We start from the raw sequence: 16,086 nt of genomic DNA, 5'->3' as shown, positions 1-16,086 counted from the left end.
AGCTGGGTGCGTAGCTACGCGGTGAAGGTAGTGGTTGCGATCATAGTAGAAGCCTCGTTAGCTCCATGCATCTCTTCAGTAAGGGTGAGGGACAAGACCTTCTACTCCCATGGCGCCTCTTCGAGTTTCAGAAAAGTGCATCTGTGGTCAGTTGTGTAGTCGTCAATTTAATCATAGTAGAAGCTTCGTTAGCTCCATGCATCTCTTCTGTAACACAAATGGCCGAATTTCGTCTGTTTTTTTTTCAAAATCCTGTTTAGGATTACTATTTTGAAGAGCTGATAGATGACAGAGAGTATGCAGATTGTTTCCCCGGCATCACATCCTTCATATGTTTGAATCTGATCCATAAGTGATAATACATAGACTTCTCTACCGAAATAATCGCATGTTAGTCCTTAGAAAAGAGGTTGACAAGGGTGTTCTCCGAGGATGAAGGCGCAAGTGGATGTAGGTGTCAAAGACATCGAGATAGAAATCCTTCTCATCTTTCCAGTTGGTGCTGTGGTTATTGCCCTTGAACTCTGGAGTGTGGTCTTTTTGTTACATGATCAGTGAAGTTCCGACGGGAGTTGCGTAAGTTCTTTTTTCCTCTTAAGCGAACTCTCGGTCTTCTCCCATTGAGGAGTTCTTTTATCGCTTCTTTGCTATCCCTCGTGACTTCGATGGCGAATTGCTGTTTTTCCGCTGCTTGTGCTCCACGTTAGCGTTTAACTCGGGAGTTTCCAGAATTGGAGCGTCTTGGTGGTTTCTGTGCTCATAGAGAGTCGATCATATTCATGGTCGATTTTGTCTTTTGCTGCGTCTTTCCAAAGCTTGGCTAATGAAGCAAAAAGATTCCTGTTAGTGATGATCCTAAGACTTCATTTTGTGAATTTCGCGGCTTTCTGTTCTTTCGGTGCAAAGGAAAATCTTCCCTAAAAGAGGCGATGCAACGATCCCGTATACGACTATTGTATACAAGGAAAGTTAGACAAAACATTTCATTGTCTTAGAAAAAAATAGGACTCCTTTAGTTTCTTGTTCTCGCACCCATTTATAAATTCACCTTCTCTTAGCTTCCGTTCTCGTAGTTCGGAGGTTTGAAACAGTGATTTAACTTCTTCTCCAGACCATTTCTGTAGTCGAAATCATCAGCGGAGCTGGCGGCAAAAAAGAGATTCTACGTAGATGCTTCTTCGTAAATCCAGGAGTGGACTTCGTTTTCAGCGAGAGAACCTGGGACATTTTTATTGCAGACTGAACACAAATGGCAAAGGAATCTCCATCACACGAATCGTTCTAGTCAATACTTAATTACGAAACAGACAGACTTTGATGAAATTCGGTTCGGAATACTTAAAGGTACAGTACGGTCAAAACGATGAAACACGTACGCAATTGCGTACGCGGCTTCTCTCGAGGCGCTTCGGTGGAGCGTAGCAGCTAAGAGCGTGGTGAAACCCGTGCTGGGACCACTCATCGCTGCAGTTTGTGGCGGTCCCACCTCGGTTGCTGCAGCTTCCTCCGCGACGTTTCGAGCGCGTACGCAATTGCACCGCAACTACACTCGTGATTCATGTCGTTTTGACCCTACTATAGTGAAGCTGAGGGTTGAGAGTTCTCTGTCTGCATTACAGAGAGGGTGAGTGCAGCGCAGCTGGTAAGAGATTTCGCTGTTTCCGCCAGACACTTTGTCCTTCTTCCTTTAACAATCGGACTCGTTTAATGTTTTAGAGTTTCCCGTACTGAAACGTTGGCACTCCGTTTGCAAGAGGTCTTCTTAGCCGCAAAAGTGCTACTGGGTGGAGCGAGTCCCGCTGTCGAAGTGGATAGCCATAAATCTCTTCCATCGATGGGGTCTGGGGGTCATACGCATGCGATGTACTACTTGACGTTCTTAATGTATAGGACAGATCTCTACTTTTACGATGGTGCATCCCCGCATTTCCGCCCAACATAAATCCACAGGGAGCAGCCGCTGAAGAAAGAAAACTAGAAAGTAAGTACTACTTTGAAGTTTTGTAGTTAAAACTGGTTGGTGTGTTGTTGCGACCGGAAGTTGTCTTTTATTCTCTGGGTGATAAAGGTAGTGATTAATTTGGCTTTGCCTTTTTTTGATGCATTCCCTTTTTCCCTTGGATTCACTGAGGCAATCACGTCATTGATTCAACATTCTCCCCAGGTGATCGCAGTTGTCAAGTAGTTTTTGATTCTATTCGAGAACAGTAATGTGTAAGCCCAAAAGACTTCAAGTAAAAACCATATGAAGAGAAAATACAGAGAAATATCTCGCTTAAAAAGAATTGAGAGCGTGGGATGGGAACTCTCGCTTTGAGTTGTTATTAGTGCACATTTTGAAACTATTTAAGGCTGGACTTCAGTGTTTGTAGGATTTATGTGAGCGTAATGAGTGTTTAGCCATCCCATCCAAAGTGCCCTTCCAAAAAAAGCACTCAGTGTTTTTACGATACTGCAGTGACAAACGAAAAATGTTTCGTATCTTCCGAGGAATTACAATTGGTGATAAAATTGTAGAAATGCAATCATATTGATTAATTATAGGCAGTCAACGTATATGGTGATTTTGTTACCGGTAAGTCACAGAGATCCTTTTTGACTGCATATATACTCTGTTGACGGGAAAATTTATTCAGTCTCACAAAACATGATTAATATCGGCTAACTTTACCAGTCGCGGAAAACCTTCAGTTTGTAAAAGTTTAGACAACTTCAATTCTTCCCAGTTTCTTTCTGTCTTGGTTTAGGCTATGTGCATCGCATAGTCGTAGTAGGGTCAAAACGACATAAAGCGCGAAGCAGTTGCCTAGGCGGCTGTGTTCGAAGTGGCGCAGTGGAATGAACCTGTTGGGACCTACGGGACCCTTGCTGCCACCATTACTCGCTGTAGTTCGCGATGGTCCCAACTCGATTTCAACCGCTACGCTCTGCCGGACCGCTTCGAACGCAGCCGCTTACGCAACTACACAGTGTATTTCGTGTCGTTTTGAGCTCACTATATGTATGTCACTGAAATACGCACAGAAGAAGCACTTTCCTGATATTCATGTTATTTGTTATTCATGTAGCGTTGTGTTAGAGATTGTGGAAAGGAATAGAGAAGTTTTGATCCAGTCGTCTTGGAGAAAAGTACCAAAGTTATCTCTATCCGAAGTGTTGAAAAAAAAAACTCTGGCAGTTTGTGGGGGTATTCCTTGGCACGCAGCTTGCATACCCATTTTGCGTGTTCTATCACAAGATTTTTCTAAACTTCCAGTTTCGTTTCGAGTTGAGTTTTACTGTCTGAAAAGCTATTTTTCGACTGCTCTTTTTCTGGTTGAAAATACCGCTTTCAACCAGAACAATTTGATTTGTAAAAGTCAAATTTTTAATATATTTCATATTCTACCTTACAATAAGTATCAAACTTTCAAATCAAATTAATTAGTAGCGCTGGTGTAAGAGTTTTGTAGTGCCTGCACTGTCGATAGTGAGCCCTTTCATGTCTCCGAGGTTGATGAATTGGTACTTTTCTGGGAGAATAAATAAAACCATCCCAATACATCGACTGACCTCCGGAATCACAAACATTATGTATTCATAAAACCTCTCCGAAGTCAAACCCGTTGAGGGATCCCAAAGAAGTTGATCGACGGCTAGCTCTTGATGCTTTATCCTTTGCAGAATATACAAGATTCTGATAGGTGTCTGCAGATGCCACTAACATGTCGATCGTTGAAGTTCAAAACGTGTGCTTACAACAGTAGCGACCGGAAAGATGAACATTGCCCAGTGATCCAGCCAGTTTTATGGCATTAGATTCGTAAAGCAGAAGTTAATGTGTGAGACAACAGACGTGTTTATGTCCTATGATTTGACAATACAAGTAAATACAGTAAAAGATCTGCTTCAAGAGGGCTTCACAGTGGTCGCTAGTACCATCTACTTGCGTCCAAAGCGGAGATATTCGTGCTTTCTCTTGCCGAATCTGGATGAAAAAGTATCGGTGACAAGGATAACAGAGGGGGACGAACGGAATAGTTCTTTACCACACTTTCTTGAATGGATTTGGTAGTCCAAAACGTTCATCTTACTCAAGCGATAGAGGTGTAAAGAATTTCATTTCTTACATCACTGACAAATGCCAGAAAAGTAGAGTAAGGTCAAAACTATATGAAGAACGGTGCGATGGCGTACACAGCCTCTTTCGAGGCTGTGCAGGGGAGCGTAGCGGAACCGTTGCTGGCACCACTCATCGCTACAGTTTGCGATGGTCCCACCTCAGTTCCAACTGCTGCCTCCACCGCGCCGTTTTGAGCGCGTACCCAAATGCACCGTGCTTGATGTCGCTTTGATCCGACTGTAGTATGGTTGGTTCAAAACGACAGGAAGCTCAGTTCAGTTGCGTAAGCGGCTGCACCGGAAGCGGCGCGATGCAGCGAAGCGGTTATTATCGAGATGGGACCATTGCAGCACCACTCATCGCCGCATTTCGCAATGGTGCTCCCCAATCCTAACCGCTTCGCCGCATCGCGCCGCTTCGTGCGCAGCCGCTTACGCAACTTCACCGATCTTCAGTTCGTTTTGACCCAACTCTACATTGCGCATTCGTGTCACGAACACCCGAACTAAGAAGGCTACCAGATAAAGTATGAAAAATGCGCATTTCGTGCTATTGCAAAACTTATTCGTAAGATCGAGTGCTTTCTTTTCACTGAAGTGTGGCAATCTGTAGAAACCTCGCGTACCTCAAATATTCGTGCTTTCTCTTTCCGAATCGCAAGTACTCGTGCTTTCTCTTTCCAAATCTTAAATACTCGTGTTTTCTCTTCTCAACTCCGGTTTCGTCCACCTCGCCGGCTGGTTCCTCAACTGTGGCAATGCCTAGAAAAGCAACAAAATAGAAGCAGGCAAAATTTGAGGTAAACTACCTCAAGTTTGAATTTCTATGAGAAATTCCTAGTGAGAATTACACTTGCTATGGCTCTAACCTGTAAAAGAAGGAGGAAATGCAACATGGGAAATCTTACTAGCAACAACTATACTTAGAGCTGAGTTCTCATAGTATAAGAGTACTGCCGCGGGTTCTACGAAAAGAAAAAAAAACTTGAAAAATAGTGGGCTAGCGTAGCGTAGTGGCTGCGATTATCTGTAATTTCATCCACAACCTTCTTAGAAGAGCCAAAGGCAGGTCATAGAATGATATAAAGGCTAATGATATAGTTTGGGTTAATGGAGTCCAGTGAATTGAGTAAGAAGGAGAAGTCCATCCCAGTCTCATATTCTCAACCAATGAAGCAAAATCAGCAACTAGGCACTTCCTACCTTACACTTTAAATACCTAATAAAAAAAGTAAAATAAAGTAAAAATCAAACAAATGTCGTGCAAAATTATCCCCTTTTTTGTTTAGTTTCACTGTCAAACTTTCCGTTGCTGCGATGAGAAGTTCTGGAAAGAAAAACACCCTGATTTTTTATCCGGACTAATGCGCTTAGAAACGGCTCCACAAGACAGTTGTTTTCAGCTGGATGCGGTTGAAATTCAAAACATGGATCGAAGCCCATACCTCACTGTTATGAAATAAAAATGCGAGAATCAAATTTCAGTTGGAACTCGAACAATGTCTGCAGAATACACGACGGCGCCTGACCATAGAGCGTTGAATAAAAACCGAATTTAATGCAATTTACTCGTTACTTGAGGCATTCCGTTGGAACATAACATGAGCTGCAATTCGATGTAAGAAAACTAGTTATCTTTTCCTCTATTCTTCCACGATTAACGTACGAGTTTTTGTTGTTGTAACAAAGCTAACAGAGCAATTTTAGAGGAAAAAATAGATCCTGAGGAATATTATCAATGAATAACAATAATTTTGAGAAAGCAAATATGTCTTGATTGCGACGAAAAATTTAAGAGATTGCTAATTAGAATTCAGTGAAACCAAGTAAACGTTTGTACTGTACCAGAAGTCCATTGACAGATAACTTACCCACTAATTGTCGTAAATTCGCCTATGTAAATGAATAAGAAATCGACGTGAGTTGATCGACTCCAAGCGGAAAGTTGGCAACGTGTGCTTTGAGACTGGAATTTTTGCCACTAAAGCCATCTGAGGTGTTGAGCAGCCAGTGAATTCTTTACTCTGTTCTTTGTTATCTGCGCTTTTCCGAATTGGATCCGCGCCCAGTCTATGCCGTAAACACAATCACCACGTGGAATGTGTTGGCTCGGATTTATGTTCCTTACCGGGAAATGAAATCCTCAAAGGATTCGGAGACTTCGAGTTTCAATCTTAGCGACGTCCGGGCAAAGCCTGTACTGGAAGAACTTTTAGCGTAAAAAAATAAAGATTGGTTTCGCTAATTTCGTTTACATGCGAAATCGCTCTCGGAACTTCGTACGCGAGGTGAATGACTAAAATGACTTGCTTGTCAGAAACATTCGTTTGAAACATTTTCCGAATCTGTACTCCAACTAAAAACAAGTGTTATCCGTGGAATGTAAGCGTGTTGAGAGATGATTTCGTGGCGAGTCGGAGTGCCTCGTAGTGGCCTCTAAGTGTTGTGTGACCCTCCAAAAAAGAAGTTGACGAGTCACAAGGGTACCGTCCACACTAAAACGTTCCTCATACAAAAAGTACCTCGCGGAAGTACATGTACATGTCTGAGTGGGTAAGTAAACGTGAAGTACTGGTAGCCAAGAAAGAACATATCGTGAACCTGTAGATGAAACAGTCAACTTCCTCAGCCAAATCTGAACCACAGAAATTTTTTAGAGCGGTTAAATACTCCTGATTCCCGGTGATAAAACTACTAAGAAGTAGCTCAACATTTCACTGCTCACTTCAAAAAGGTCAGAAAATAAAAAGAGAGAGGCTAAAATGAAAAGGTGGATCGTTTCGCCTCAATCAAGTTCTCTGATCACACAAATATGGTCAAATGAAATATAATGACTTAGTACTCTTCACAGCTTCTAACTCTACGGATTCTGATGTCCACCCTCCCCGAAAAATGAGCTTCACTGGAATAGAGGAACAGGGAGCATATCCTGCGGACGGAGTGGACGACAAATCGGTCGCGTAACGTTCCCCCAGACAGAGATAACTTCCGGCGAGTGCGCTGGAGAATGCATATTTCAAACTGGAGTAAAGCCGAAAAGGATTGGAAGGTGATACTTAGTTGTCGTCACCGTTTTGAGAAGTATTGTATGTTGTTCAAATCCATGGAAAAACGCCAAGAGTGGAGATGCAAAACGCCCAGAATGCTTTCATGGGAGAAGAGTCCCCTACTATTTTCACTCCTTCACTTTTATCCTAAACACTTCCCCGATTCTTGCCGTACATCGAAAGTCTCTCCTAATTTTTTGCTGAGGAAGAGGAGCTCAGTGAACTGACCTTGGTTTTGCATAAGTCTGTCGAGCCCTTCGGAGACGAGGATGCCGAGCTGAGCCAGCAACGTACTGCTTTCGCTTAGTTGACATAGAAGAAGATCCTGCTGATCACCACCACTTGAAAGAATCTGTAAAAGAAGACTTCTACATGAGTACAGGATATCCCTAAAATTTCTCCTTTCGCAACTCTCGCAATTTCTTTTCTAAACGGGGAAAACACGAGGGCACAAATCAATGTCAAAGCGCAGGAAATTAAGGAGCCCTAGAATGGATATCCTGAGAAATTCCTCCCACTTCCCGAATTAGTTGGTTCGACTTTGGAACTTCTTCTGTCATATAAGAAGCCTCAAAATGGCACTCCTGGGAAATTCCTCTTACTTCCTGAATTAACTGGTTCCTTTTAGGAGCTTCATATGTGCACAGAATGTAACTTATCATTGTAGTTGAACCGCTCTCTGGGAAAGTTTTACGATCTATTCCAACACTTGCAGCATTTATTCATTTCTTTTCTCTGCATTGCAGCAGTGAGTATCCATTGGCAAAACCCTGAGAACACTGCCGGATACCTTTCAATGTTCTTCTGATCCTTCGCTTGCTTCTCTCACATGCATATGATTTCACATACAAAAAACCCCGTCCTAATGCATCAAACACGGCTGCGCATCCACTGACCCAAGCAGCGCTGCACTGTGGTGCCCGGCGAACGACTACAGTTTGAAAAGAGAACTACGACGCTTGCCGTATTCTACTTTATTGATGAAAACATCATTTTATCTCTGTACAACTGAAACTGATGTTTCTACATATGGCTTCCTTTGACATACTCAAAGCAGTGAACACTTTCCGAGTCCCCTCTTCTTGAAACCTTGGCATTGGGAACTGTATTTATGTTGTCGTGTTATGCCAACGAGGTCTTGGTGAACCGTTATTACTGGCCTGACGTTTCGACAACTTCGTCTTGATAAAAGGCCTGAAATTCAAAACGTTTGGTTTCCGATCCCTTGCCCGGCGTTTATCTGTCTCTCCCAGATCTTTTCTTAACTTAAAATGACGAAAACAAAACAATTCATTAATTCGAGTGTTGGTGAGAAGAAGAAAACAGTGCAACGTCGAGAATGAGCAACAGCGTCTCTATTTCTCATTTCTTTCCCAAAACTTGGTTTATTTTCACGTGTAAACAAAAACAAAATGACGTCCACGCTCCTCGGCTCCTGGCTTTGAGAAAGTGTTTTGTTGCTCACCACCTACGTTTACGGCAATCCAGGAATACTGGAAGTTTAGAATTGCTAGAAAAGAACACTTGCAGCCATACTTCTGGGAACGCAGAAGATCTTTGAGAGATACCCTTGGTCTGCGTTGACCATAAAAATTCCCCAATCTCACGAATAAATCAGTAAGTGTCGTCAGAGCTGCTGCACGCAACTACCTGGCCGCCGGCGAATTGCTTTCCGCTATTCACAAAATACGGTAGACGATTAAAGTTGCAAGAACATGTTAATAAAAAAATTTTCAAAGCTCTAGTTGAGGTCTCGTCGTTAATCTCACTTAAGGCCAACCAACCAGTACTTTGTCCTTCTTTCTCTTCAGAAGTTGTAAACTTTACATAAATTAGTATAAACATTTCTCAAAGAGCCAAACTCTAGTTTTAGAAGAGAACATAAATTTTTCTAAGAAGAACAAGGAAAGCCGACTATACATTATCATTTTGTTATATTGTGTTACATTACTAATCATTAATATTGTTATTTCTGTTATTACTATTTATTACTATATAACTGCATCTAAGATGAAGTTATGGCAAATATTTTCCCAAATATCGTTGATTCTGTGTTTGTTTTTGAGAGAGTGGCAGGAAATATTTCAAGCATGCATGTTAAATTCTGAACAAATCCATGTATATAGTCGGTATAGCGAGGACCACTCGACAGCTGTTAGTCGGTCTTTACCGGGACTCGGTTCATTACCGCTGCGCTTGGGAGCAGTAGTTGTCTAGAAGTTAAGTATCTCCCTTTGCAATTTCAGACGTTGGCATTTCACGTATTTAACGACCACTCTTCCTTTTTTTCAAAGTACGTACGCGAATGAAAGGTTCTCTGAATCTTCCACTCCAAAGCAATCCCAAATTTCTTAACTTAAAGGCTTCAATTTTACGCTGTGAAAGCGAAATTGAAGGTTAGTATGAGAAGTATCTGGGAACATGTTGAGTTGTTGTGCAATGGCATTCCGAGCGCTTTCTCCGAACATTTCCTCCGCAAATTTCGGAAATAATTTTTTCTCTGAAAACGCTGACTCTAGGCAATGGTCAAATAACGACACTAATTCGATTCACAAGGACCTTCGTCAAAATAAAAACTCCTTTCTCGTTAGAGATGACCGTCGGCGGTGGTCCTCGTTAGTGAGCAATTACGTCGTCTTTGGGGAACAGAAGGCAAGCGAGGATGGTGAATTTCGAGAGCAACTGGTTGCTTAGAGAGAAATTAACTTTTAGCTAGGCCATCGTAATCTGCTACAGCCGGCAGATCCGTCCATCGTACAACGTGGAGTGAAGCGAAAGCGCACTGAAACGCTTTATCACAGCAAAATTCAATGGATACCTCAAATCTAACATCGCCTTCAGAAAACAATGGACACCACCTCTACCACAGAAATCTGTTGACACTGCAGAGCCCAAAAAAAGGATCCAAATAGAATTGTGAGAATAAAAAATAGTACGCGACTATAGTTTTATTTCATGCTTCTTTAGCGATAGAGCTGAGCCCGACTCCACAATATTTTGTTGAGAAATTGAGCGGATTGGACTGAGAATGGCTCAAATAGTTTTGCACCCCGCGTTTTTTTGAAATAAAATTATTTCCGAAATAAAGTAGCAGAAATCATGAACTCGCAGAATACGTTTTCTTCTCAATGTGATTTTTTACGAGTGCGAATCAAAGTTGCACGATGGACGGAAAAAAGCAGTCCAAACTCGCGGTGAGCAGAAAGAAGATTCCATAGAACTACTAGTAAGAAAAAAGTCTTACAATCGCTGCTTTATCTGCCATCTCCAATTTTCATGACACTAAGGTTCCTTTCGCCGTGATAATGGGGTATACAATGTTGAAAACTGATACTGAGTTCAATTAAGGACTTTTCTCCTGATTAGAGGTTTCGGGGAGTACTAGTTACGAACTTCTTGAGCGGAGGAAGTGATAAAATAGAGAATTGTCGCTTATTCTGCTAAGAAATCCATGTTGCATTTATGCAAATTCCATGTATACGAATGTACGGACATTAGATGGATCGCATTACATATAGCCGTTTTTCTTCTTCAGCTCTAACGAATAAACGAATTGGTTAGGAACAAAAATGGATCCAACCTTGTGGTATCTATTCGACGTAGTGGAACAACTTTAACCTGCACGTCTTAGGGCAGAAAATAAGTGGTTAGGATAAATGTGAACGATTCTCTTCTATCCACAACACATTTTATTGAAATTGGATGTTGCCGTTTTTGGGAAATAAACAAAAATATCTGACGCTAAAGCTTCATCTTTTCGCTTTATGATTTCAAATGATTGATCTGGTTGAATATTCGATCCAATTTGCTATTCATTTGAACTCATCATTCCGCTGGAAGAAAGTGAACAAATTCTCCTCGGCGCATGTTCTCAAGTAGCAGATTTCTAAAGGAATCTTGCTGGATCTTGGTCCAGAAAAAAAAACTGTCACATAGAGAATAGAGGTAGACACAATCCCGACTTCTTATATCTAGCCCTTACATCCCGTTTAAAGAATGGAAAATGAATAAAAGCGGTCATAAAATATACGCTATTGCTAGACGAGCAACCAAAACCAATACTCATTGAATTCGGTCATTTAAGCTGTCCAGTGAAAAAAAAGACAAATTGTAGAATCTCCATGGTTAAGCATTTCCAAGACAAGACGATTGTGGGGAGTTTTAAGCGAAACCGAGGATCTAAGTTATGAAAAACTCGTTTACGTGTGGAGAAAGAGGACAACATGGAAAATTTTAGAAATTTATAAACAGAAACTACAACCGATACTGAAACAAGGGCCGTTCTTGGCAGTAATAGAAATTTTAGACTATATTTTCCTTTTTTTTTGAATAATTGCACAAACAGGGAAGTAATTTCCTTTTTCATCAGCCAACCTCGCCAAACTGGAGAAACTTGGAGAAAAATTCTAATTCGAATATCGTAGATGTGTTTCAAATGCAGCAAAGTCGTCAACGCGCTGACGTGCTTCCATGCTGTCTATCAATCATCAAATGACGAAAAGGAAACCCAAAGTTCATTTGTGGTTGGAAGAAAAACATTTGTTATTTTTCTGCACTTTTGAATGTCCCTATTAACTGCTCGTCGTTAAGGGGACAAAAAATCTGTCGACAGATCTTTAAGGTGCCTTGGAAGCTACGGGATTCTGCCCGTCGAGTTGAGCATCTGCCTACACAATGTCGTTTAATCAACTCTTTCGTTGCAAGCATACAAGTACATGAGTTTACTGGCTAAAATAATGCAAATTCATTGGCGGAAATTAATTCGAGTCTTGGAATTTTACTGAGTCAAAAGCAGGTTACCACTATCCTATCCATCGTTGTGGCTCCGTCACAGAGTTTGTTTTCTGATAATTTAGCTCTCAAAGATTCAGGCACCGAGTCAAGGGATCTATTATTGTTGCTCTTATGCATAGATTTGCACACATTACTACTAGAAATAATATCGAAGGAACCATTTGAGAAAAAAAAACAGGTAGAGGTGGAAATGAATTGATAGATTATCTTTTCAAGTGTCATCCTTATGAAAACGTTCACTGAAATTTTCACCTTTTTTCTGCACGTATAGAAGACTTCAATGGTTAAACTGATTGGTTGTCGCTAATTTCATGTAGATGAAAAAAGCAGTGGAAAGGTGATTCTCGTTTTGGAAAAGAGTCATTAGTCCTAGAAGTTGTTTCATAACTAACCCCACTCGGGAGGGAAAACAAGGAGTCAAATCTTTGGCGAAAGCAAGTAGATGAAACCTACCTCGTTACAGTTCTTCGGACCTTCAGGGGCGCCCGCCGACGACGGCATAAGGGTGGAGAGGGTGGCGAGCAACAGACCTGCTCCAAGCCCGCGCATCTTGCAAATGTCTGACTGGGAGTCCTGGCCGGCGCCGCCCGCCCGCTTCTCGTTTTGGTGTACGGTATTGGGCGGAGCGAACTCATCACGATCTACCGACCATAGTCGTTCTAAGCAAGACGCAGTCATCATGGTCGTGACGTCATTCGCTGCGCCAACCGGGGCTGCAAGCGTTACGACGGAGAAAACGAAGTAATGTTTCGCGTACTGGTGTCGTCGTCCAGTCTACCTTAGGTGTCAGTAGCGGCGACGTGACTAAGAAAATCCATCTGGAGCAGTTAGGCGAACTCATCGCGCTAAGTACCCTTACACGCCACCAATTTGAATTATTATCTAGTTACTCTCAGATGCTCTGGATTTAACTTTGAACTTGTGACCTTCCTTTTCTTAGGCCGTTCAGGGGAAAAGCAAGCACATTTTACTACTGCTACCTAGCTGTTGCCTCCTTTTTCCGTAATGGAAATCTTGCTCAAGAATTGCATGTCCCTCCGTTTTATCTCGGAAGTATTACAATATTGAAAGATTTTTTCACTAAACAAAGGTTACTCTGCAATCCTGCTATATGTAAAAACTAGAAGTTTTTTTGTCGAAAATGTCTTGCACCTTTGTGCAAGTTTCCTTGTTCATATGGTGAATTAATGTAGTTCAAGGGGCTAGAGCAGGCATCCAAGCGAGAAGTTCTGGACGAAAATCTGGTCGGCATCTAAATTAGAGCCACAGCCAGCCACACTTAGTATTCGTACACGAATTTTGCTCTAGAAAAAAAAGACGCTAGAGGCTAAACTCACTAACGACTAACTAACTTAAACTAGACAAAATGCTCTAGTTTTTCCTACACCAGGAAGTCGTTCACATTATGAAATTTACGCGGACAAAGAGGTGTTCCACAGAATTTCCGAAGAAATGCACGTCTATGACGCCCTTAGAAGCGCTGACATTCAACTGTTGTCCTATCTGCACTTTTTTTTGAAGAAAAAACGCTGACCTGCATACAACACCTTTTTTTTAGTTTCAATGGAGTATTTTGAACTTAATCAACAATAGTTGTGTCACCAATTAATCGCAGAGTTAAACCTTTTCATCACCTATTTTTATCCATCAGTAAGAAGTGCATCTCTGCAGTAAAATTATAGGATTAACTTCAAATTTTTAGTTTTTCGATGTGAGAATCCAAGAGAATAAAAATACAAAGCGAAAACTCTTACGAAATCAGAAATGAACCCGAGAAATGACTCCTCCCGGGGTCCATTTGTTTTTGAATCATGAATGAATTTAATGAATGACTTAAGCGATTTAATATTTATGCGGCAAATACGTGCACAGTTATTTATTTGTTTGCGCCCATGCTCCAAAGGTGCGAGAAAAAGAAGAAATAAACACAACGTTCCAGTCAAGAAAGATCTATTCGTTTTCTGGAACTTGAAGGAGTATTTCTAATATAATCTCCTGATAACCAAATCGTAAATATGCTGTTAACAATTGTGTAGTTCCTGTGGTTTTCTACTGCTCTCATATGAACAATGATTGAACTGTGTAAATATATTTTTATACCAATACAATACTTTTACAATATAATATTTATTATATTTTTATAACAATATAAGAAGCAGGAAGCATGAGAATACGACATTCAGATTTCACTGTCATGTTTCATTTTGCCAACTGAACTTCAATAAATATTCCTTGTTCTCCAATCGTTCTTTGCAAAACTTCTGCTCGTTTCACAAAGATATTTTTGTGACTTCTATTTCTTCTCCTGCTTGTCTTCTCTGCAGCATTTCCAGAATTTTGCTTCGCATTGCTAAGCACGGTTTTGCGGGGCATTTAAATTGGTAAATTTAAGGAAAGGAAGTCGGAAGTCTTCCAAATATTTTCTAATTTGCAGATCCACTTCGCAAATGCTGTCTCGCAACTGTGGATTAATAATTAAATACGTAAATTTCAAGTAAAACTATGAGTGAAGGCCAGCACCCAGTTTTTTTTTAGCGCTAGTAGTTCAAAAATGCGTCTGTTTGAGGATGGGCATTTCTATATTTATTCGAAAGCATCGAGTAGAACAATTCAGGTTACGTAACATTGGAATAAATCGAAATAATCGATTCTGCTTTGCTCCCAAAATTCGAACGTGGTCAGGTTCTGCGTGAACAAAGGAACTTCTCAGAAGGAGCACAGATTTCACACGTAAGGAGTGTACTTACTCTCGTAGTTACCGTTTTATGACTTCAGATCTGTCTACTTATTTCATTCCGGGATTTTTTTTGTTCTTGGAAGCTCTTTTTGATTTAACTCTTCACTCTCAAATTCTAATTGTCTGGTGTTTAAAAAGATGAAAAGGGTAACAAAACCTTATAAGTTACAATATACTAGAAAAACTGGACACGAAAACACGACGTAAGTCAACCTTTTAAGATCGTTCATTGTTATCCAGTTCAAACAGTAATTCGTCAAAATATTTGAAAAGTGAAACCGCACAAAAATTCAATTCTTCAAAAATTAAAATAGTCCACATTTTTACCCTGTATTATATATGCCCATATCTAATTTGATCTGATTTTACGTGAGCTAGTGCAATTACTACGAAGTCATTGGTGGATAGGGTGATTTACGACTCAATTGAAAACAGCTTTGCCGGCTTAAAGGCATCACCCCACGAATCTGGGGTGGTGCGGGTTTCAGGTGGGTTATGCCTAAACGGTTAAGAAGAGGAGGGAGGGGGTGACTCCGTCCATCTCTTTCTAATTGCCGTGAAAAACCGCCCAGAAGATGCGACTTCGAGCGTTCTGGCGCGCTATTTTCTACAACGAGTTCGATTGGAGCGCGCCAGCTCTGTGCGCACGCCGCATCTTCCGGGCCGCTTTTTACGGTAATTAGGAAGAAATGGACGGAATCACTTCCCTCTCCATAATCTATGACCCCGTATAGGAACCCTCCACCTGAAATGCGCACCACCCCAGATTCATGGGGTGATGCCTTTAAGCAACGACTCACTTTCTTCATTCTCTGATTCCCATCTAAGATCTCCTCTCGTGACTCCTGCCCACGTTCGAGGGCAGCATTGGGCGAAATTTTGGATCTGCTCTGGTACTAGGAAGATTTGGGTCATAGTTTGCAAGTATTACAACTGAGACATTAGACATGTCACAGAAATCCACGAATCAAGAGCACTGAACTGATTACTTTTCCCCTACAAAGCAACTCTTTGCATCCGTCGTGAGTGATGAGTGAAATCCGCTTCGGTCTCTTCATTTCATTCTCGACGGGTGGAAAGACTGTTCTGTAGTGTAAATTGATCAATGTAAAACTTCTGGTCTCATTTCTGGATTTTTGGGACAATTTCCTCGTTTTCGCAGTGATCATGATACTATCTACTAAGTAGCATCGTACATTTCTACGAATTCTGCTTTTGTAATTTCGATGGAAAAAAAAGCAGACTGCATGCTCAAAAACGATAAATGTCCAAAAATTTTATTGTCTAACCATTTATCCAACAATTTCCTCTGAAATTACGAGCTATAAGGTCTGAAAGGAATGAATTGGGACGTTCTAGGAGAGATGATCTTGGGCCTATAAGAAAACCGGTATACTATGCATTTTT

At 41.1% G+C, this 16,086-nt stretch overlaps 1 protein-coding gene across 2 annotated transcripts; it reads right to left on the bottom strand.

The window, feature by feature from the left end:
* Positions 1-3,921: 3,921 nt before the first annotated feature.
* Positions 3,922-15,594, bottom strand: RB195_010939 (uncharacterized protein; the record flags this gene model as incomplete). 2 transcript variants are annotated; one of them, XM_064192150.1, is made up of 5 exons in its annotated part: positions 3,922-3,967; positions 4,728-4,863; positions 7,377-7,500; positions 12,396-12,655; positions 15,480-15,594. In XM_064192150.1, 5 exons carry the CDS (start codon positions 15,592-15,594, stop codon positions 3,922-3,924), a joined length of 681 nt encoding a protein of 226 aa, XP_064049733.1. The 2 variants fall into 2 exon arrangements, with proteins under 2 accessions (XP_064049733.1, XP_064049734.1); XM_064192151.1 differs by lacking the exon at positions 15,480-15,594 and having other exon boundaries at positions 12,396-12,623.
* Between the last annotated feature and the right edge of the window lie 492 nt (positions 15,595-16,086).

Source organism: Necator americanus, chromosome III, assembly GCF_031761385.1.
Source record: "Necator americanus strain Aroian chromosome III, whole genome shotgun sequence".
Classification (NCBI taxonomy): domain Eukaryota; kingdom Metazoa; phylum Nematoda; class Chromadorea; order Rhabditida; family Ancylostomatidae; genus Necator; species Necator americanus.
This window is presented reverse-complemented; position numbering and strand designations above follow the sequence as displayed.